This window comes from Marmota flaviventris, chromosome 4 (genome assembly GCF_047511675.1).
Source record: "Marmota flaviventris isolate mMarFla1 chromosome 4, mMarFla1.hap1, whole genome shotgun sequence".
Taxonomy (NCBI): domain Eukaryota; kingdom Metazoa; phylum Chordata; class Mammalia; order Rodentia; family Sciuridae; genus Marmota; species Marmota flaviventris.
The window spans coordinates 14,963,449-14,987,903 of NC_092501.1; the positions used below are offsets into that span (position 1 = coordinate 14,963,449).

General features: G+C 35.0%; 1 protein-coding gene across 1 annotated transcript in view; it reads right to left on the minus strand.

Moving 5' to 3' along the window:
* The window catches only part of Atrnl1 (attractin like 1), a 716,444-nt gene that overhangs the window by 659,501 nt on the left and 32,488 nt on the right, over window positions 1-24,455 (minus strand). Inside the window, exons 6-8 of the mRNA XM_027930106.2 lie at window positions 13,345-13,519; window positions 8,666-8,753; window positions 3,560-3,815 (exon numbers count right to left, since the gene is read on the minus strand). Of these exons, the coding sequence (XP_027785907.2) occupies window positions 3,560-3,815; window positions 8,666-8,753; window positions 13,345-13,519 (519 nt within the window). The remainder of the gene's footprint in view (window positions 1-3,559; window positions 3,816-8,665; window positions 8,754-13,344; window positions 13,520-24,455) is intronic.

Genomic DNA, 24,455 nt, shown 5'->3' on the forward strand with positions numbered 1-24,455 from the left:
GCTAGGAACCTAGAAGCATATGCTCAATCTCAGGCTCAGGGGAAGTAAAGCAAAGCCCAAGGCCAAATCAGGCAACTTTAATATCTTATGAGAATAATCATGCTCTTTGTTTATGTACTGTCTGTGGCTTCTTTCATGCTGGAGCAGCAGAGTTCAGCAGCATGACCCACAAAGCCATCTAACCCTTTACAAAAAAAAATTTGCTTACCCTTAGTATTGAATGATGATGATAATGTCATTTGTGTTTGAAAACAATTAAAACAGTAAAGTGGAAGCTGCACAAAGAGTGAAAGTACTGACTGACTTTAGATTTAGTTAAGAATTTACTTTTAAAACTTCAACAAAAGTTCCTGGACATGGTGGGCACACACCTGTAATCCCTGTGACTCAGGAGGCTGAAGCAGAAGGATCTCAAGTTCAAGGGCAACCTCAGCAACTTAACAAGCCTGATGAATCTTTCCATTCTCCTCAGGGAAGACATATAAAGCAAAAGGAAAATGTGAGGGAGACGGGTAGGGTGAAATATAAAGAAAATTATATTTCCAGAGAAACCAGGAGCATAAAAATTAAAAAAAAAAAACAATAAAACCCTACAAATTCTAGGTTAAGTATGCAAAAAAGTAAGGGAAACCAAGACAGCTAGATAAGGATGCCACAACAACGTAGAAAGGAAGATGAGAAACAATGGAGAAAACCATGGTGACAGAGCTACCAAATTACCACACTTATCCAACAGAAGCAGGGGAGGCTAAAGATAAGACCTATAATTAAAAACAAAGAGAAAGCAAGCAGAGTGACTTTTAAAACTATAAAATGTACAAAAAATACACTAAAAACAGATGGAAATTACAAAATAAAATCTAACTTTTCTGTATATGAGACATAAATTTAATAAAACAAAGTGATTCTGAGGCACTAAATAGTAGATATATTAGTAAAGGAATGGACAAAGGTACACCAAGAAAAGACTGACAAAGCAGGGGCATTATATGAATATCAGATATACCAGAACTCAGATCAAAAAGCATTAAGCAAGAAAATCACGTCAAAACGCAACAAGATACAATTCACAATAAACACATAAGTTATTAATATCTGTAGATAACACCAACTTCAATAAAGCATAAATTAAAGAACATACAAGGAGAAACAGACAGAAATAGGCTAATATTTTAAGACTTTCAGAAAAAGATCAAGCACAAAAAGTATTACAGAACCTATACAATATAAGCAATAAAGTAGATTACGTATGTACCTATTGACCTGCATGATGTTACAGGATTTGCCTTCTTTTCAAGAACCTATGGAATGTTTATGAAAATTGAGCCACACATAAATTTCACTACATTACAAAAAAGTAGAACTAATACCTAAAATATTCCTTAAATACTATAATAAAACCAAAATACAGTATATCAGAAAACAAAACAGCCCTTCTCTGAAAAAAGTTTGTAATTTTTTGGGGGGAGTGGGGTACTGGGAATTGAACTCAGGGGTACACTGAGCCACGTCTCTAGCCCTATTTTGTATTTTATTTAAAGATAGGGTTTCACTGAATTGCTTAGCGCCTCACAGTTGCTGAGGCTGGCTTTGAACTCAAGATTCTCCTGTCTCAGCCTCCTGAGCCACTGGGATTACAGGTGTGCGCCACTGCACCTGGCTATAATTCTCGACTAACAACTCAACTCCCAGGCTCACCTGAAAAATCAGAGTAACTCAACTGTGTTTGCTTCAGGGTCATCATGAGCCTGTCATGACAATAATATAAGCAAACTCAGGCAATGCAGCTCTGCTTATTAATCTTTACACTCCAACACACTCCCATAAGTACAGGTTCTCTTTTGATCACTTCTATTTTCTCAGTACTTAGGAAGTAAGATCATTAGCTGAAAGTGGTGATAAAGAAGAAAATGCTGGAAGTTTGAAGAGAAAGGAAAATGTGTATTTCTCCAGAAGAGTTGGATGACCAAAGTAGACTAAAAAGACTTTCAGACATTGTGAAGGGCCAACTTGAGAAAGTGGAAAAAGTGAGAAGAGGCTCATGGACTAAAGGCTCTAGAAAGGCCCAAAACCTGTAAGTCTGTGAGTGCTAGAAGGGGGAAGCTGGTAGTGCTTGAAAGGGAAGACATCTGAAGTAGACAGCATGGGACCTGTAGGTTCTGGAATGACAAGGTCAAGAGTATGGCATAGGGAAAAAAAAAATGGATCAAGTAGAATGGAAAACAAGAGCTTTAGGATAGAGATCAATAAAGTAAGAGACTACTGGAAGAAATATTTATGTGGATATTTTTAAATCATAAAAATATTTGATTTATATATGCTGGACAGAGTGACAGTGAGCCAGAAACTCGATTCTTCAAGATATAAAACAAAGTGATCTGAGAAGCAAAAGATGAGTGCAAAAAGGCAAGGTAAGGGGTTGGGGTTGGAGCTCAGTGGTAGAGCGTTTGCCTAGCATGTGTGAGGCACTGGGTTCAATACTCAGTAGTAAATAAATAAATAAAACAAAGGTATTTTGTCCATCTACAACAGGAAGGAAGGGAGGGAGGGAGGAAGGAAGGAAGGAAGGGGTTTAGGGCCTGGCAACACAAGATTCAAAGCCAGCTGATTTACAGGAGGAGAGATTGAGAACAGAGTGGAAATGATAAGAGAGACTAAGAAGAATACATTCCCCACTTTCAACCCAATTGCACTGAGGACATAGAAGTAAAACAGTCATCACCTAAAAGAACTGCAGGGGAAACTGGGAAGAGGAGTCTTCCTCTGAGCACAACAGAAGCCTGCAAATGAGTGTTCTAACACTGCACAGAAACTCTTTAATCAGATACATTTGTACAAAAAAAAAAAAATTCAAGTACTTGAGGTTCATTACACTGGCTAGAATCAGAAACGGAGTATGAGCTGAACCTAAATAGCAACCACAAGGTACATATTTGTAAACAAATTTAAAAACATTTTTAAAAAAAAGGTTACCACTGCTTGAAAGTGCCATAAAAATTGCAATAGAAAACAGAAAAGCAAAAAAAAAAAAAAATCTAGGTTTATAGTACAGAAAGTCACGTGAAGATTGGCCTAGTCACCTTCATAGACCTGATAATAATCTCTAAGAAACCAGCACAGTATACTTGGGAAGCTTACTTTAAAGGAGTAATATATACATACAGATATAGCAATAAGATTAGGAACAGAGGGCTGAAAAATGAAAAGTCCTGAAATCATGGAATGCATAGTAAAAAGATTAGGCTACTTTCATTCTCTGTTCATATATAAAATCCAAGGAAATAGCACCATCTACTGGGATCTCTCATATTTAAAAAATATTTTGAGATTTTGGGAAATTAGAATAGTGTGTAACAACTTTCCTCATTTGGCTAAGAAGATAAACTAAAATAGTAAAGGACAAAATCTAAAACAATTAAAAAGGTTATATTTAAAAAATCATTAATTCTCAGCTTATAATTCCAATCTCAAATCACCATTTTGACTAAATTCATATGGAGATTTTATTTAAAATAATATTCTCAACCAATAAAAAAATTACATTTTTAAAGAAACTCACAGATATGGTATTCCTGTATGCTGCTTGTATAACCATATATTGCAGAATATCCAAATATTATGATCATGACAACATCTTTACTATCCAGCTCCATAATATGTGCTGAATGTCCCTCCACAGCATACTGCTGACCATGTCCAAGAACGGTAGGAGTTTTTGTACTCCATGACTGACTAGGTATGTTAAAAACCCATAATTCATCTGTGACATTGCCATCCTTTGTTTCAATTCTGCCTCCATACATAAAGATGTTTTCCTGTAAATTAAAATACATATGTTAATAGACAAAATAGATAAGTCTCAGCAATACACATTAATTAAAAACAAAGACTACAATTAAACATTACATTTTATTAACTATTCACACATCTATAAGGCATAGTTATTATTTGTAAAACGTCAAGTGAGGAACACACAAATAATGATAACTAAAGTTTTCACACACAAAAGGAGGGTATGTATCTTGCTTTTGAGAAGTTACTTTAAGGCATTTTATTTTAAATGGTTGTACTATATGATCAATTAACCATATTTTAAATTATCCTACAGGATAATTAAGTTCAAAGTTCTCAGAATGAAAAATGCAGCCAACTGATCAGAACCTTAAAATTAAGGGTATAGTAGCTCTATAACTAAGAATAATTTATTCCTCACATACAACAGGAAAGTAACACACTAAGTTGTTCATTTCATTACTCAGTCTTGGAAGCTTTGAATGATCAGAACCCCCACTTATTAAACTTGAATTTTACCATCTATTTGTACTGCTGTATGCTCTTCTGGATTATTCACTGTTTACACTGAGTACTATTCACCAAAAAAGATCACATTTGTACATAATGTAGAATACACTTTCATTAACATTTTCTCATGACTATTGGAAAATATTCATACCTTCGATTCACTCATGGTAATTTTTACAGCACTTACAAATAATTTCACTTACATATAAATGACATATAAATCATCACTATTTCAACAAACTAGGAATAAAATAGAAGGAAACTTATTCAATCTGATAAAGGGAATCTAAGGAAAACACAGCAAAATCTATGCTGAATGGTGAAATATTGACGCTTTGCATTAAGATCAGGAATAAGACCAAGAGGCCCATTTTTTACTACTTCTACTCAACAAGTGCTGGACAATAGTCATAGCTAGGACAAACAGGGGAAAACTACTAAAGGCATCCAGATTAGAACTGAAATTGAAAAAGTAAAATTTCTATCTGCAGATGTTATGATCTCATATGTACGAATCCTAAAAAATGAAAAGAGCTAACTAATTATATTGCAGGATATAAGATCAATTATAAAAATATATTGTATTTCTATATGTTTGCAGTGAACCATGCAAAAAATAAAATAAGGAAAACAATCCCATTCATAACAGTGTAAATTTTAGAAAAATACTTAAGAATAAATTTAACATAACAATTTCTAAACTTCAAAAGTTACAAAAATTTAGTGAACAACTTTTAAAAGATCTAAATAAACAGAAAGATATTCAATGTTTAGGGATCAGAAGATTTAGCATTAAGATAACAATACTCTCCAAATCTATCTACAGATCCAACACAAGTCCTGTCCAAACTTCAGCTGCCTTCTTCATAGAAATCAACAAATTGATTCTAAAATTCTTATGGAATTGCAAGAGATATGGAACAATAATCCTGTAAAAGAAGAACAAAATTGGAGGACTCACACTTCCTGGAAACTTATAAAAGCAAAAGTAATCAAGATAATGTTGTATTGGCATAAATAAATGGAATAGAACTGAAAGTCCAGAAATAAACTGATAAATCTGTGCCTGGCTGATTTTTGACAAGAAGGCCAAGACCATTCAAAGGGGAAGGAACAGTACCTTCAACAAATAATGCTAGGAAAATAGAAAGCCGCATAAAAATGAATGAAGCTGAACCCTTAATGGCCACCATATTTTAAAAAAGAAACAAACTTAACCCTAAATGGATGAAAGAACTAAATTTAAGAACCAAAACTATAAAACTCTCAAAAGAACAAAATCTTTATGACCTGGGATTTGACAATAGGTTGATATGATAACAAAATCACAAAGAACTACTAAAAAAGAAAAACATAATTGGACTTTATCAAAATAAAACCCTTTTGCAGTCAAATAACACCATCAAGATCATGAAAACAATTCACAGAATGGGAGAAAATATTCATATATCTGATACAGGGAATATTCATATATCTGATATCTAAATGTCCATCGACTAATGAATGGATATACAAAATGTGATATTTTCATACAGGGAAATATTATCCAGTAATAAAAAGTAACAAAGTACTGATATATATGCTACAACACGGTTAAACCTTGTAAATTATCATGCAAAGTAAAACATGCCAATCATAAGTCACATGATATATGATATCATTCATACAAAATGGACAATAAACTAACCTCTAGAAATAGAAAAAAGATTTATGATTGCTTAAAGACTATGGAGAATAAACAAATTGAGGGAACAGTTACAGGGTATAAGGTTGCTTTTTGAAGTGATAAAAATGTTATAAAATTGATTACACAAGTCTACTGAGACATTACACAAATCTACAAGAGACGGTTGCACAACTCTGAATATACTAAAATCACTGAATTTTATATTTAAAAGTGAATTATATATCAATTATTTCAGTAAAGCTGTTACAAAAAGGAAATAATGCAAAAACCAAAACCCAGAACTAAAAGCAGACAAAGAGACATATATATGTATGTATGTATATAAATATATATAATAAACATACATATAAAGTAATATTTTATTTTAAAAACATGCATAGAAAAAATAGCACTTTGTTTTTTATATTACTCCTGTATTTTTCAAAAATTTTGCCTAAGTACAGAAAAAATTAATTCTGAACTGAAAGGCCTAATCAAAGACCACAAAACATATCTTTTCCAGTTCAAAATAGATGCCAGAAAATTATCTTGTCTTATTAATCATGTTAAATTCATGAATCCCACAAATATATAAAAACAAATGATTCAAAAGCAACCTCTATCAAGATACTAATATTTTTTATTGGTATAATACTCTACCCTAAAATTTACATGAAATTTTAAGGGATCCTAAATAGCTAAAGCACAATCTTGAAAACACAAAAACAAGTTGGAAGTCTCAATAGTTTCTGTCTTTAAAACTTACTACAAAACTATGGTAATTAAAACAGTGTGGTAATACCATCAAGTCAAACATGTATCAAAGAAGAGAATAAAGGGCCCAAAAATAAGCCCCCACATATATGGTCAAATGATTTTTGACCAGGGTGCCAAGACCATTTAAAGAGAAAAGAATATTCTTTTCAACAAATGATGCTAGGAAAACCAGCTACTCACACACACAGAAATGAAACTAGACCCTTACCTAATACCACACACAAAATTAACTCATAATGAAATGAAGACCTAAACATAAGAACAAAAATTTTAAAACTCTTAAAGAAAAATCTTAATATGCTGGATTTGGCAAAGATTTATTTTATATCACACAAAAAGAAAAAATAGATAAATTAAACTACATCAAAATCACAAAACTAAGTTAAAGATATAGCTCAGAGGGCTGGGGATGTGGCTCAAGCGGTAGCGCACTCACATGGCATGCGTGGGGCGCTGGGTTTGATCCTCAGCACCACATAAAAATAAAATAAAGATGTTGTGTCCACCGAAAACTAAAAAAAATAAATATTAAAAAAAAAAGATACAGCTCAGTGGTAAAGAATATGCTTAGCATGGACAAAGCCCTGAGTTCAAATCCCAGCACCATTACAAAAAATGCATCAAAGGACACTGTCAACAGAGCAAAAAGACACATCACAGGAGAGGAGAAACTATTTGCAATCATATCTGTTAAGGGGTTAATATCATAAGAAAAACTCCTAAAACTAAAGGACAAAAAATACTTATTAAAAAATTGCAAAAGACTTGAATTTATATTTATATATCTTTTTTTCTCAAAGAAGATATATAAATGATCAATAAGCTCTTAAAAACTACACATCACCGTTATTCTGTAAACACAAATCAAAAGCACAAAGAGATAACACTTTTTACTCATTAAGGAGCCTATTATTAAAAAACAAAACTGGAAAATATTAAGTGTTATGAAAGCTGTGGACAAACTGGAACCCATGTTCACTGCTGGTGGGAATGTAAAATGTGCAGCCACTGTAGAAAACAATATGGCAATGCCTGAAAAAGTTACCTGAAAGAATTACCATGTGATCCAGGAATTCCACTTCTGGGCATACACCCAGAAGTACCGAAAGCAGAGACTCAGTTGTAGGTACACATATGTTAATCTCAAAAGTCAACAAGTGGGAGCAATCTAAAAGTCTATCAACATACAGATGAATTTTAAAATATGTGGTTGTTATATGTATGTATATGTGTGTGCACATGTGTATGTGTGTGTATATATGTATATATATACATATATATTAGTATTATTATATATACATATATCAAAATATTATTCAGTTTTTTAAAAGGGCATTCTGATACACACTACAGCATGGATAAATGCTGAATATATTATGTTCAAGGAACTAAGCCAATAACAAAAGGATAAATGCTATGTATTTCCACTTGCATGAGGTACCTGAAATAGTCAAATTCACACAGACACAAAGTAGACTGCTAGTTTCTAAGGGTTGGGGGAAGGGGAGAATGAAGAGTTATTGCTTCAATTTTGCAAGATGAATAAAGTACTAGAGACAATGATGGTGATAGTTACACAATGATGTGAATGTACTTAATACTACTCTACATTTCAAAATACTTAAAATAGCCAACTTTATGTTTTATGTATTTTACCACAATTTTTAAAAAGTGATTAATCTGATGATTAGACATAAAGCCAGGTATAAAACTCAATCCTTATTTCTTTACATGTTCAAATGTATTAAAAATCTACTCTTTTCCTAAAATAATATAAGTCCAAGACATCTTAAATAATAGTGATCCATTATGATTCTACTATCCTCATTAGATATTTGAAATAAATCTGAATTTTGAGACTTTCTACTCTAAGGTAAATTCTGAGAAAAAAAAAATTTAACTTAAAAAGCAGAGCCATACCTGATATAAAGCAAGAGAATGTCCATATCTCTGAAGAGGTCCCCTTGACAGAGTTCCTACATTCCATATACTGCTTTCTAAATTGTAACTAAAAATAAGAAAATAAAATAACTTCTTAAATTAAGATTGATTTTCAGTTTTATGACTTGCATATGCTTTTCTTCATTTGTATCTAAATTCTCATAAAACTAAAAAATAATTACAGTAAACTCATAATTTCAAATGCCATATTAAAAATTTTTAATAAAAACTTCAGTCAAGAAATACCTACTCTAAATTAGATTCATTCACTTAAATGTATATAAACTTGAGTAGAATATTCAATACTAAAATTAATTTGTCTAGTTACCTTTAGCAATTTCAACCAATTAACCTAAAAAATAGTAAGTTATTCTATATTTTTAAATTTAAAAAGCCAGCTTTCTTGGAAGTACATGAAAATTCCATTTTTACAATAGGCATTTACTTTAGAAATTCACATTACTCTTCATACATGCTTAAGTTAGCTTATGAATTAACCAAGAAGCATATATTTCCTTGCAAAAATATACTTTGCTCACTGATAACTTTTTGAATTCTGTAAAATAAGTACAGTAGTATAAACTCAAACCTTTTTTTTTTTGGTGGTGGTACTGGCAGTTTAACTCAGAAGTTTTCTACCACTGAGCTGCTACATTTCCTTTTTTTAAATTCTGAGTCAGGGTCTTGCTCAGTTGCCCAGGCTGGCTTCAAACTTCCCTTTTCAACTCCCCAAGTAGCAGGGATTATAGGCATGTGCCACCATACCTGGCTTACCCTCAAATTTTGATTTGCCAACACATATGAGAGGAAGCACCAAGCCAAGAAACAGGGTATTCCTTCAAAAAGATCAATATAAACTGTTCTCTCTAACTCATCAGGCAAAGCAAAAAACTGTCCCTTCACAAGAAAGGTTACCAAAATGGTTTTCAGCATTGTTTCCTAGTTTGAATTACAAGATAAGACATAAATGACAAAATATGCCAAAATATAGCTCCCACAGAGACTTACCACCAAATCTACCTGCCTATCAGCATCTGCAGCCAACATGCTGCTTCCCATTGTTACTGAAAGTTATTGCTTTGCAAACTATTTCTATGAAGAATCAGACAATAAATATTTTAGGGATTGCAGGCCACATTGGTTTCATAGAATATGTTTTACAACCTATTAAAATGCAAAAAAAAAAAAAAAATCCTTTCCTAGGTCTCAGGCCCTGGGCCCCAACTCACTGATCCCTGCTATAAATGAGCTATTCTTGTTTCTTGTGCATAGATCCCACAACACTCCAGGAGTCCCCTCATCTCACCCTTTGTCTTACTAGATCACTGCCATCAGCATACAAATATTGTGTTATTAAAAAAAAAAAAATCACTTGACTTCACTCACCCTTCAAGCTACCACCCTGCTTTTATGCAGCCCCATTCCTTTATTGTTCCCACCCCCACCTATCTTTCCATTCTCTCTTAAACTAACTCTAATCAGGCCCACCACTGCAGAGAAAACTGTTTTTGGTAAATTCAACTTCCTCATGTCCGATCCACGGTCACTTTTCTGTCCTCATTTTCTTTGACCTGGTTTATCATCAGCATTGGACACCTTTATCTGTAGTCCACCTGTACTCTTTCCCTTGCATTCAAAGACACTGCATTCTTTTGGTTTTCCCATCTCACTGATCACTTCTCTCAGTCCTTTGCTGAGTTCCCCTCTTATCCCTAATCTTCCAATGATATGGAGTCTCAGACTCAGTTCTTCATTGTCTTCTTTAAAACTCATTCCTTTAATAATTCCATTTTAACCGAATCCCTCTTTCTACTCTTTCTCCAAAATCTCATAAATTCTCAACAGTTGAGAATAAAAGAATGTAATGTTATAGGTGGTTTGATCTCTTCAGATCCCTAAAATTTTCTCCATATCAGCATTAAGCCTATTTGATTACCATTCCTGTGTTCACTAGAGTAGCACTCTGAGTCTTCTTCAAGAACTTTTCCATTGTATTCACAACTTGGCTGACTAGCACACAAGGCCTAGCTTTCAGTCTGTTTCAGTTTTGACATACCTTCATCATGCTGCTTCATCCTTTCTAGCTTTCAATTTAAATCAAGAGACAGGAGACTCTTCCTTTCACTTGAATATTTAGAAGCCATTGTGTGTGGCTACCATGACTCTATTTCAAAGCTTAAGGCAACACACAAAACCCACACACAACAAAAAAACCTCCCAAAAAACCTAAAACAACCTACATGATCTATCTCTGCCATTATCCTAATTTCATGTTCCCCTCTCACATACACCAATCACATGGCCTCCTTGTTCCTTTTCAAATACTTCAAAAAGCTCCTTCCTTGAGGCCCAGGTCTGGCTCCTTTCTGCACCTACAAATTACTGCAGTGCCAATACTCTGACCTCTTCCAAGACCCTACCTAGTTTTCACCTTTCTCATGAAGCCTACTTTGACCACTATATTTATAATTGTGATCCCTCCTCTGTGGCATTCCAGATTAACTCATCCTGCTATCTACCTACCTCTCTATCTAGCTATGAATATATTTGCATGTACATAATTTAGTTCAATAAGAAGATTTATCTTTTCATTGCCAGTCTTTCCTCATTAACTTCACAAAGATAAGGACACTTATATACACTAATACATCCCAAGTACCAAGTACATGGTAAATATTCAAAAGTGTGTTATGTTCAGGAATACATGTCAATTTTCATTAATGTTAATAAATAGGTATTCTTTAAAATAGTATCTTTCTATTTCAATATACACTATACAGAACTTTAACATTATTTACAGAATGCTTTTGTCTTAAATGTAACATCTATACCCCAATTAAATTCTACTCTAGGGCTGGGGTATACAGCTCAGTGGCAATGTGTGGCAAGCATATATAGAGCCCTTGGTTTAATGCCTAGCACCCCAAAAAAAAGTCTCCTCTAGAAAATAAATCAAATTATAACTGACACTATCACTTCTAAAAGCTTTTTAAATATCCTTACCTACACTTGAACTATATTCAGAATGATGAAAAATATTCTCTAACCTGTAAAAAGAGCAACAAATTTATTTCTAATCTGATATTCATAGCTTATAACCATATAAGCTTAGATATATATGTATATGCTTATATATATTTATTGTTTATATCTTTACATGTACATAGAGATAATATAAACACTGTAACCACAAGAACCAGATTATATACACATACAAAAAAGTTAAACTCTCTGGTTCAAATGGAAAATATACAAGTTTAAGAGAATATCATAATATTCATCACTTAATTTGAAACACTCTATTCAACTTGCATAGAACATGTAAGATTTCAATGTTCCTTTGACAACTTTGTTGTCATAACTCAACTTTGGGAATAACACAATTTTAATTTAAAGTTCAAACTATTTTGTAGGCACTTCATTTTTGTAAAAATCATAGTTCATTTCCTTTTAGTTTCCACATTTAAATCTCACTATTTTCTTTGGGTCATTTCATATCTTAACAATTCATTTTTATCCCAGCAACTCTCAAGATTTTTAGCTGTATTTTATTCTTCATGTATTGTGCTACAGAATTCTAATTTTTCATTTAAATATTTACTACAACTCTTCCTCTCTCTCCAGAATTTATTTTATACTTTAATTCTATTCACACTCAATCATTGTTTTAAAGCAAACTCCTCTTATACTCAGAATTTTTAAATCTTCAAAATTAATAGGGCTGACATATTTAAAGGGTGGGGTTGGCAAATAAAATATAGGATGCCCAGTTAAATCTGAATTTTAGATAATTAACAAATAATTTTTGGCATAAGTATGACCATACAATATTTGGGACAAAACCACACACACACACACACACACACACACACACACACTTACACTAAAATTTTATTTGTTGTCTCTCTGAAATTCATGTGTAATTGGCAGTCCTGTATCTTTATATGCAAAAACTGATAATTCTATTGGGTACACACCATTATAAATCATCTAGGGCCAGTTATGACTTGTTGATACCCAAGTTATGCCAATTATTACATATTACAAATATCAACACTGAAAGTGACATTGATAATCAAATGATTCTTCGTATTTCCTCTTCTATTCTGTTATTAAAGGGCTTACTAAATACAATAATCGGCTTTAAAGGAAATCAGATAAAGTTGCCATCCATGTGGTTCCCTTTATCACTCAATCATGCAAAGAACAATACTATCATGCATGCACTGTTAGTAAATGATCTGTTTTGTAATGCTGGCATTGTTATCCCAACAAACATTTATAAAGTACCAACTAAGTAAAAGTTCAGATAAACTATACAGAAAAAAGCAAAAGTATTTTTATATCTACAATTACACTTTCCTCTGGAAAAGTAAAAAGCAAGATTTATTATGCTGAACATAGGGACCTCCTGCCTTTATGTAGCATTTTCTTACATAAAATTAACTAAAAATGTTTTAGAAAAAGTGAAATAACTACACAAAACAAACTTATATGCTCAATAACAAATAATTAACTGCAGACAACAGTTCATACAGTCTCAAATCAGTCCCACTCAGCAAGTAGACAGCATTACAAAATAACCACTTATATGTTTGGACAGAAAGAAATTCCAGTTTAAAAATAAAAATTGTGAAGATCTTAAAATAAGTACTTACTTCAGGACCATTTGAAAAGAACTGTAGTTAAAAGTATATCCACCAATCACCCACATAAATTTCCCATGTAAAACTGCTTTATGTGAAGCCCGACCTACAGAAGGACTGAAGGGTTTAACATTTGGTAGAATCCAGTAAGACTCAGTAGAAGGAACATTGAAAGAGCAATCAGGACCTATTGAAGAAAAAAATCAAACAACACACTGGATTAACAAAGAACTGTGGTTATAGAATGAGATACAGATTATAAAAAACAGCAGACTGCACAGATTAAGAGAATTTAAGAATCTGATGTTCATCATCCTAACAAATGTAACTTATAACAATAAAAAGTCTGCAATATAATGTGCAAGGAAACTACTAACAGCAAATGTAATGCCTAGAGGGGACAAAAATCAGACATGAAGATGTTTAAATAAATAACACAATCAAAAAAAAGTTATTAAAATATATAAAATTTCAGATTTGCTTTAGTATACTAATAGAATTTAAATTGAAAAACAATATACTCATATTCTATTTCTGGCACTTACTAGCAGTGTGATCTTAAGCTAAACTGTTTACCTTTCATCGAGCCTTCATCCATTAAATTAAAATTACAATCTACTTCCAAGGGTTACCATAATTTTTTAAAATATGAAAATGAAAGTATTTGCAAATTATAAACTATTAAACAAATATAAAGATTATGTTTTTCTTAGCATCTTTTTTTTTTTGGTACTGTGAATTGAACCTGGAACGCTTAACTACTGAGCCACATCCCCAGACCTTTTTATTTTGGGGCTAGGTCTCACTAAGTTGCATAGGGCCTCACTAAGTTGCTAAGGCTAGCCTCAAACTTGTGATCCTCCTCCTGTCTCAGCCTCCCTAGTCACTGGGATTACAGGCATGAGCTACCATACCCAGCTTAGCTTCATTATTAACAATGCATATCCCCAAAGAAAAAAAATGATTATGTATACAAAAACCAAAACTATCAATTAGTATAGAATAATTTCAAATACTATAATTGAATATAACTGAGTTGAAAACATAGCTGTATCTTAATCCATATTCATAATGTTACCCAAGACTCCTGGTTTCCTCATCTATAAAATGTACATTAGCTTACTTAGTGTTTCTCAAAGTAAAAATAAAAATAACTACAATTAAATACAATGGAAAGAACACTCTTGAAGAAAATATATCTTCATCAAAAGTGAGCTCACGAATTATTTGAATGTGACTAAAATGTGCTAAAGAGTAGACATAAACTCACTGAGCTTCAACTTATTTTATAAAATATAAGATCCACTTAGTTTTATAAATTGTATACAAAAAACTTTTAAAAAGTAACAAAATTAACTTTCCAGGCATAACTTTGTTTTATTTCACTTTGCAGATATTTCCTATTTTACAAACTGAAAGTCTATGGCAAATCTGCATTGAGCAAGTCAATTTCAGTACCTTTTTTTCCCAATGTTATGTGCTCCCTTCATAGTTATGTCTCATTTTGGTAATACAATATTTCAAATTGTTTTCATTATATCTGTTATGGTGATGTGTAATCAATGATCTTTAATGTTACTATAAGTGTTTTGGGACACCCTAACTATACCCATGTCAGAATGCCAAGTTAACTAACAAATGTTATGTATGTTCTGACTGCTCCACTAAAAAGCCACTCTCCCATCTCTCTCCCTCCCCTCTGGCCTCCCTATTCCCTGATACAACAATAAGTCTATTAATAATACCACAATGGCCTCTAAATACTCAAGTAAAAGAAAGAGTCTAGTGTTTCTTAATTTAAATTGCAAGCTAGAAAGGATGAAGCAGCATGATGAAGGTATGTTAAAACTGAAACAGACTGAAAGCTAGGCCTCGTATGTTAATCATCCAAGTTGTGGATGCAAAGGAAAAGTTCTTGAAGAAGACTCAAAGTACTACTCTAGTGAACACAGGAATGGTAATCAAATAGGCTTAATGCTGATATGGAGAAAATTTTAAGGGTCGGAATAGATCAAACCACCCACAACATTCCTTTAAACCAATGCCTGATTCAGAATAAGGCCCTAATTCCATTCAATTCCATGAAGGCTGAGAGAAGTGAGGAAGCGACAAAGAAAAGTTTGGAACTGGTAGAAGGTAGTATATAAAGTTTTCTTAAACTATCTCTATAAAATAAGAGGGCCAGGTGAAGCAGCATGTCCTGGTGTAGAAGCTGCAGTAAATTTATCCAAAATAACTAGCTATGATAAAAGGAGAAGTCATTACCTAACTTCAAAGATTCAAAGAACAGGCTGACTCCTGCTAGGGGATAATGTAGCTGGTGACTTATAAGTTTAAACCAATGCTTACTTACCATTTCCAAAATGCTAGGACCCTTAAAATTTGAACTAATCTACTCTGCCTGTGCTTTATAAAATAGAACAACAAAGCCTAGATAATAGTAGATTGTTTACAACATGATTTACTGAACATGTTAAGCTTACTGTTAAAATGCTGCTGCAAAGGGAGGATCCAAGATGGCGGGCAAGAGGGAGGCAACACTCTGTGTTGCTCCATGACCTGGGACTCAAATAATGAGAACACTGCTTCTCCGCAAGCAATATTCCTGCTCCCGCAAGGGAATCACAGCCACAGTGCCATGGGCTCCAGGCCAAAGCATCGGAGTAGGTCTCCCTACAACTAGCCCACACAGGACTACCAGGTACCCCAGTGGGCACCATCAACACCCAAGCAGAACTTTTGGCCACCCACCAAAACCACTCCAATGCAGAACACCTGGCAGCTTCCCACATGCAAGAACTCCGGCCATCACACCCATGCAGACCCCAATCTACCAACATAGGGCTCCCCTGTCGCCACAATCTTGGGACTCTACAGCAACAGAGGTAGTCCCCCATGTGCAGTGGCCAGCCTGCACCCAGGAACTTCACATAGGCTCTGAAGTCAGCTGACAGCCACACACTGCAGGACACAAGAGCTCCTCTCTGAACTCATAGTCCAACAGCATCACTCAGCTCCCCCCACCACATACAAGCCGACAGCCCACTGCTGAAAGCAGGCGCTTCCATCTTGAGTCACCTTCATCTCCATCTTCAATGGGGGCAACACCTCTCTCCCCAGCAGCCACTACCCTGGCTTAGTGACACCCTGGTTACCTTCACCATCCTAAGGGCAGACATGGCAGCTAACAACAGACAATCCCACCAACTGGATAAGAAAGGAAGCAGGAAAGATCCGGATCTCCAACCAAAACAATCCTATTTCTTCCTTAAAGATTTTTTTTCCTCTCCTCTATTCTCCCGCGCTCACATTCCCAACATATGTGAAACCAAGTACTTTGCATGAATTAGGATTTTGAGGACTGAGACATCTAAATAGATATAATAATATCCTCTAAATATATATAATATATTAAAGTTGTATATTTTTTTCTTTTATCCCACCAATTTCTACTATTTTAACACTTGCTTATTTTTTCCTAATATATATGTGTGCTTGTTTTATGTACTCTACTGTCTTCCCACTTACTTGTTTACCCAAAAGTACTTCCTCTCCCTTCTCCTGTTACTAATCTTCCTCTTTAGGTTTCTCTTTCACACTTCCAACAATATAACAACTCTACCTCCTCAGCATATCATCCTACTCCTCACCCTCAGTACTTTGTCCACCATCAGAAACTGTAAACTCTTTTACAAACCTGCTGAGGATATTGTAGATAATAATTGAATTCACCATTTCTGTATATATTGTGACCAAACTGTAAACATCTTAATAGCAAACATCTGTTTTTAAAGTGTATACTGTTTATATTGGGATCTGATAACATTGTCCTTCACCTCAAAGGAGAGGTACTGGATCCCTACAGGAGCACTATAAGCCTGTAGGGTAAAAACAGCAATGCCTCAGATCCACAGTGCTATAATGGAAGACAAAAAAGCAGTATGAAAAGACAAGGGAAGAGAGTGCCCCAAACATATCAAGATACCACCTTATTAGAATCCATGGGGAGCATAACAGAAGAAATTACAGAGAAGGAGTTCAGGATGTACATGATTAAAATGTTCTGCAAATTGAAGGATGATATAAGAGAGCAAATACAGGCAGCAAAAGATCATTTTGACAAAGAGCTACATAAACAAATACAGGAAGCAAAAGATTACTTCAATAGGGAGATAGAAGTTCAAAAAAAAATAGAAATCCTTGAAATGAAAGAAACAATAAACTAAATTAAAAGTTCAATTAAAAGCATCACCAACAGATTAGACCACTTGAAACACAAGAACTCTGACAAAATGTATAATTTGAAAAGAATGTAGACAACACAGTGAAAACAAGGGGAGAACATTCAAGAAATATGGGATAGCATAAAAAGACCAAACTTAAGAGTTATTGGAATACAGGAAGGAACAGAGTTCCAAACCAAAGGAATAAGCAATTTATTCAATGAAATAATATCAGAAAATTTTCCAAACATGAAGAATGAATTGGAAAACCAAATTCAAGAGGCTTACAGGACGCCAAATGTACAAAATCACATCAGATCCACACCAAGGCACATTATAATGAAAATGCCCAATGTACACAATAAGGAGAGAATATTAAAACCCACGAGAGACAGGAATCAGATTACATATGGGGGAAACCAATTAGATTATGTGCTGATTTTTCAACAAAGACCCTAAAAACTAAAAGATCCTGGAACAACATGTATCAAGCTCTGAAAGAAAATGTATGTCAACCAAGAATCTTATATCGAGCAAAATTAAGCTTTAGATTTGATGATGAAATAAAAACCTTCCATGATAAACAAAAGATATAAGAATTTACAACTTGAAAGCCCGCACTACAGAACATCCTTAGCAAAATATTCCATGAAGAACTGAAAATCAACAATGAAAATCAGCAAAGGGAGGAATTACACTAATCAAAGGAAAAACCATGGGCTGGGGTTATGGCTCAGCAGTAGAGCGCTTGCCTCGCACATGTGAGACCCTGGGTGTGGTTCCTCAACACCACATAAAAATAAATACGTGAAATAAAGGTATTGTGTCCAACTACAACTAAAAAATAAATATATAAAAAAAGAGAAACCAAGTTAAGTTAAATACCAAAAATAAACAAAAATGGATGAGAATACAAATCATGTTTCAATAATAACCCTGAATGTTAATGGCCTAAACTCACCAATCAAAATACATGGACTGGCAGACTGGGATTTTGAAAAAAGAACCAACAATATGCTACCTCCAAGAGACTCATCTTATAGGAGAAGACATTCACAGACTGAAGGTGAAAGGTTGGGAAAAATCATACCACTCACATGGACTGCGGAAGCAAGCAGGGGTTTCCATCCTCATCCTCATATCAAATAAAGTAGACTTCAAGCCAAATTGAATCAAAAGGGATAAAGAAGGACATTTCATAATGCTTAAGGGAACCATTCATCAACAAGACATAACAATAATAAATTTATATGCCCCAAACAATGGAGCATCTACATTCATCAAACAAACTCTTCTCAAGTTCAAGAGTTAAACAGACCACAACACAATAATTCTGGGTGACTGTAACACACCTCTTTCACCACTGGATAGATCATCCAAACAAAAGCTGAACAAAGAAACCACAGAACTCAATAAATACAGTCAATAACTTAGACTTAACTGACATATATAGAATATTTCATCCTTCAATGAACGAATACACTTTCTTTTCAGCAGCACATGGATCTTTCTCTAAAATAGACCATATATTATGTCACAAAGCAAATATAAAAAAGTAGATATACTACCCTGCATTCTATCAGATCATAATGAAATGAAATTAGAAATTTATGATAAAATAAACAAAAAAAAAGCTACTCCAACACCTGAAACTAAATAATATGCTACTGAATGAACAATGGGTTGCAAAAGACATCAAGAAGATTTAAAAATTCTTAGAGGTGAATGAGAACATAGGTACAACGTATCGAAATATCTGGAACACTATGAAGGCAGTACTAAGAGGAAAGTTCATTGCATGGAGTTCATTCCTTAAAAGAAAAGAAAGTCAACAAATACATGACTTAATATTACATATCAAAACCCTTGGAAAAGAAGAACAAATCAACACCAAAAATAGAAGACAGGAAATAATTAAAATCAGAGCTGAAATCAATGAAATTGAAGCAAAAGAAACAACTAAAAATATTGATAAAACAAAAAGGTGGTTCTTTGAAAAAAATAAATAAAATTGACCTTTAAAGACAGTTAAGAAGAACTAATACCAATACTCTTCAATTTATTTCAGGAGTGAGAAAAAAAAGGAGCACTCCCAAACTTATTCTATGAGGCTAATATCACCCTGATTCCAAAACCAAGCAAAGATACATCAAAAAAAGAAAACTTCAGACCAATATCTCCAATGAACATAGATGCCAAAATTCTCAATAAAATTCTGGCAAATCAAATACAAAAACATGTCAAAAAGATCATGCACCATGATCAAGGGGGGTTCATTCCAGGGATGCAAGGTTGATTCAACATACGGAAATCAATAAATGTAATTCATCACATCAATAGACTTAAAGATAAGAACCATATGGTCATCTGAATAGATGCAGAAAGGGCATTCAAAAAAATACAGCACCCCTTCATGTTTAAAACACTAGAAAAACTAGGGATGACAGAAACATATCTTAACATAGTAAAAGCTATCTATGCTAAGCCCCATGCTAACATCATTCTAAATGGAGAAAAATTGATAGCATTCCCTCTAAAAACTGGAACAAGACAGGAATGTCCTCTTTCACCACTTCTATTTGACTTAGTTCTTGAAACAATGGCCAGAGCAATTAAATAGACGAAAGAAACTAAAGGAATACAGATAGGAAAAGAACTCAAATTAGCACTATTTGCTGATGATATGATTCTATACCTAGAAGACCCAAAAAAGTCCACCAGAGAACTTCTATATCTAGTAAATTAATTCAGAAAAGTAGCAGGATACAAAATCAACACCCATAAATCAGAGGCATTTCTGTATATCAGAGACAAATCCTCTGAAAGGGAAATGAGAAAAACTGCCCCACTTATAATAGCGTCAAAAAAAAAAAATACTTGGGAAAATCAACCTAAAAAAAGAGGTGAAAGACCTCTATGCTGAGAGCCACGGCCGAGTCTGTATGGCCCCTGGCATTTTGCCAACAGTATTGATTGACAGGCGAGGCATTACTATCCACCTCTGCCGCAACTTTTGAGTTCTCGCACTATTTTGGAGTTCTCGTGGGGATTTCCGGGGATTCCCCAAGAGTTCCCATTGGTTGGGGAAGTGCAGGAGGAGGGATTTCCGGGAGAGATATTTCCGGCTGGGGGTTCCTGGACAAGCCTCGTGGCGCTCGGGAGGATTCCCCGGGAGCTGTGTGAAGTGTTTTCCTGCAGTTTAAAAATAAAGTTTGTTCCTGCTTCAGTGGCTCGTGATTTGTGCCCAGCCAGACTGCGGCATTTGGCGGCCCGTGTGGGGAACGTCTGAAGCTTCGGGGTAAGTGAAATTGCTTGCCCCTAAGGGAAGGCGAGAGAATGGGTGACCATTTTAAAAAACAATGTGTTCTTGTTTTGATTTGTTTTGTGTTTGTTTCAAGCTGCCTATCCCTAGAATTTTCTCAGGCAGATTGGGAAAAATGGTTGACTCAAGGTTTGAAGTTGTTCGCCCCTGAGGAAGAGATAGAAATAGACCACAAATGCACATGTCAAGAAAATAGGAAAACTGATACAACGATTTTTTGTTCCGTTTTTGTTTCATTCTGTTTCGGTTTTGTTTTGTGTTATCTTATTGGGTTGCGTTATCTTTATAACAGATTAGAAATTAGTAAAAAACAAACTGAAAGAGTGTTAAGTAAATTGTTAGAGGTTCAGACCATGGAGAAAGACATTTTAGATCAAGCAAAAGAGAAGGTCTCTCAAGCTAGTCAGACAGAGGAAGAAAATTTAAAGGAAGAAAGCTTAGAGGAGAAACAGCTATTAGGGAAAAAGCTACAACAGGAGGCTGCTACTAACACCGTTCTATCACCAGAGGGCATAATTCAACCAACAGCTCCCCCTATGGAGATAGCTGAGTGGCCCTCAAACCCCGTAGTTGATAGATGGGATCCTGAGACAGGACCTCAAAGATTAGCATGCCCTGTACTTGAGCAGGCAGGAGGGCAGCGAATTCACCGTGCTTTAGATTTCAAAACAGTGAAGCAGTTAAAGGAGGCTGTAACAACCTATGGTCCTCAAGCACCGTTCACTGTAAGCATGGTCGAATCCATTACCAACTTGGACATGACGCCAGCAGATTGGGCTAGTATGTGTAAATCTGTGCTAAATGGAGGACAATATTTGTTATGGAAGGTTGCCAATGAGGAATTTTGCAGGGAGACAGCTAGACGAAATGCAGCAGCCGGTTACCCTCAAAGAAATCTAGATATGTTGTTAGGAAAAGGACCTTATGAGGGTCAACGGCAACAAATTGAATACGATCCTGGCGTATACGCACAAATTGCTGTAGATGCGGTTAGGGCATGGAAAACTTTACAGGGGCATGGAGGTTTACAAGGTCAATTATCTAAGGTAATACAAGGAACTAATGAACCTTACGCTGAATTTGTAGATAGGCTTATTCAAGCAGCTTCCAGAATTTTGGGGGATACAGAACAGGCAATGCCATTTATAAAACAACTGGCTTATGACCAAGCAAATCGTTGTTGCAGAGAGGTCATTAGACCATGGAGACATGAAGATTTAAACACATATATTAAATTATGTAGAGACATTAATGAACAAGGGCAAGTCTTAGCAGCAGTACAACAGGCTTTAGATGCCAGGCCAAAAACATGCTATAATTGTGGTCAAACAGGACATTTTAAAAGGAGTTGCCCCATCCCCATAGGAGGAGGGTTTAACAAAGCTAGATATCAAACGAATAGAATACCGGGTATTTGCCCACGATGCCGTAGAGGGAAACATTGGGCTAATGAATGCCGTTCTCAAACCACCATAGAGGGTATTCCGTTATCAAAAAACAGACAAGGACCAAGTGTTTACCCACGATATCGTGGAGAAAGGCATCAGGCTCCATTGCCAAAAAACGGACAGGGGGGCCCAATGCTCCGGGGCCCACGACCACAAATGTATGGGGAACTGGAGGAACCCAGAAACACGATGGAGGAACCCAGCAACACCATCAGGGTAGTGCCCAGGACACATTATCCATCAGATCTCTCATCAGACGAACCAGAGGGAGCGCAGGGTTGGACATCTGCGCCTCCGCCAGAGCAGTACTAACTCCAGAGATGGGAGTTCAAATCATTCCCACAGGAGTAAAAGGACCTCTTCCCCAAGGAACAGTAGGCTTATTGTTAGGACGCAGTTCTTCTACGCTAAAAGGACTTATGATAAGTCCCGGGGTAATTGATCCCGATTATGAAGGTGAAATAAAAATTATAGCTAGTTCTCCAAAGGGTATATCAGTAATTTCACCAGGAGATAGAATAGCACAGTTATTAATAATACCCAGCCTACATGATAAATTTTCCAGTAGTACTATAGAAAGAGGTTCCAGGGGATTAGGCTCCACAGGTGTAGATTGGGCTATGCTGTCTTTAAATTTAGATTCTCGCCCTATGCTAAAACTAAATATTCAAGGACATGAATTTAATGGGCTACTGGATACAGGTGCAGACCTTAGCATCATATCTCGTCAAGAATGGCCAAAACATTGGCCGTTACAACAAGCCACTCAAACGCTTCGAGGCCTAGGAGTGGCAACTAATCCCCACAGAAGTGCAATGGTATTAGATTGGAAGGATCCTGAAGGATGTGAAGGAACTATACAGCCATATGTATTGGATCATCTTCCTATAAATTTATGGGGACGAGATGTCCTAGATCAATTAGGTTTGACATTAACAAATAACATCAATCCAAATGCGCCCACTATTAGGGCTAGACAAGGTTTCAGGAAAGAAAAAAGATTAGGAGAACAAGGCATAGCAGCACCCATTCAAATAGATCAGGGAATAAATAGACATGGACTGGGTTTTCAGAAGGGGTCACTGAGGCAATAAAAATTACTTGGAAATCAGATAGACCAGTATGGGTTCCTCAGTGGCCCCTGACTAAAGAAAAGATACAAGCAGCCCATGACCTGGTCAAACAACAATTAGCGGAGGGACATATACAACCTTCCGTATCTCCTTACAATACTCCCATTTTTGTCATTAAAAAGAAATCTGGTAAATGGAGATTATTGCAAGATTTAAGAGCCATTAATAATGAGATGGTTATTATGGGACCTGCTCAATCGGGGATTCCTCAATTGTCTGCTTTGCCAAAAACCTGGTACGTTTTAGCTATAGATATTAAAGATTGTTTTTTTTTCAATTCCAATTCATCCTGAGGATAGTCCACATTTTTTTGGAAAACCACCTTTTGACACAGCTATCCCTCTCCTCAGTCTATACCCAAAGGACTTAAAAACCACATACTACAGGGACACAGCCACATCAATATATATAGCAGCACAATAACTAAACTGTGGAATCAAACTAGATGCCTTTCAATATATGCATAAATGAAAAAACTGTGGTATACATACACAATGGAATATTACTCAGCAATAAAAGAGAATAAAATCATGGCATTTGCACATAAATGGATGGAGAATATAATGCTAAGTGAAGTTAGCCAATCCCCCCCAAAAAATACCAATGTTTTCTCTGATATAAGGAGGCTGATTTATAGTGGGATTGGGAGAGGGAACTTGGAAAGATTAGACAAACTCTAGATAGGGCAAAGGAGAGGGAGGGAAAGGGAGGAAGGAAGGGGGTAAAAAAAGATGGTGGAATGAAACAGACATCATTACCCTAAGTACATGTATGAAGACACAAATGGTGTGAATACACTTTGTAAACAACCAGAGATATGAAAAATCATGCTCTATATGTGTAATGTGAATTGTAATGCATTCTCCTCTCATACACAATAAATTAGAATAAAACTTTTTTTAAATGGCTGCTGCAAAGAGAAAGAACCCTTTTAAAATATGAGTGCTTATTGACAATACACCTAGTCATCCAAGAGCTCTGATGGAGATTTACAACA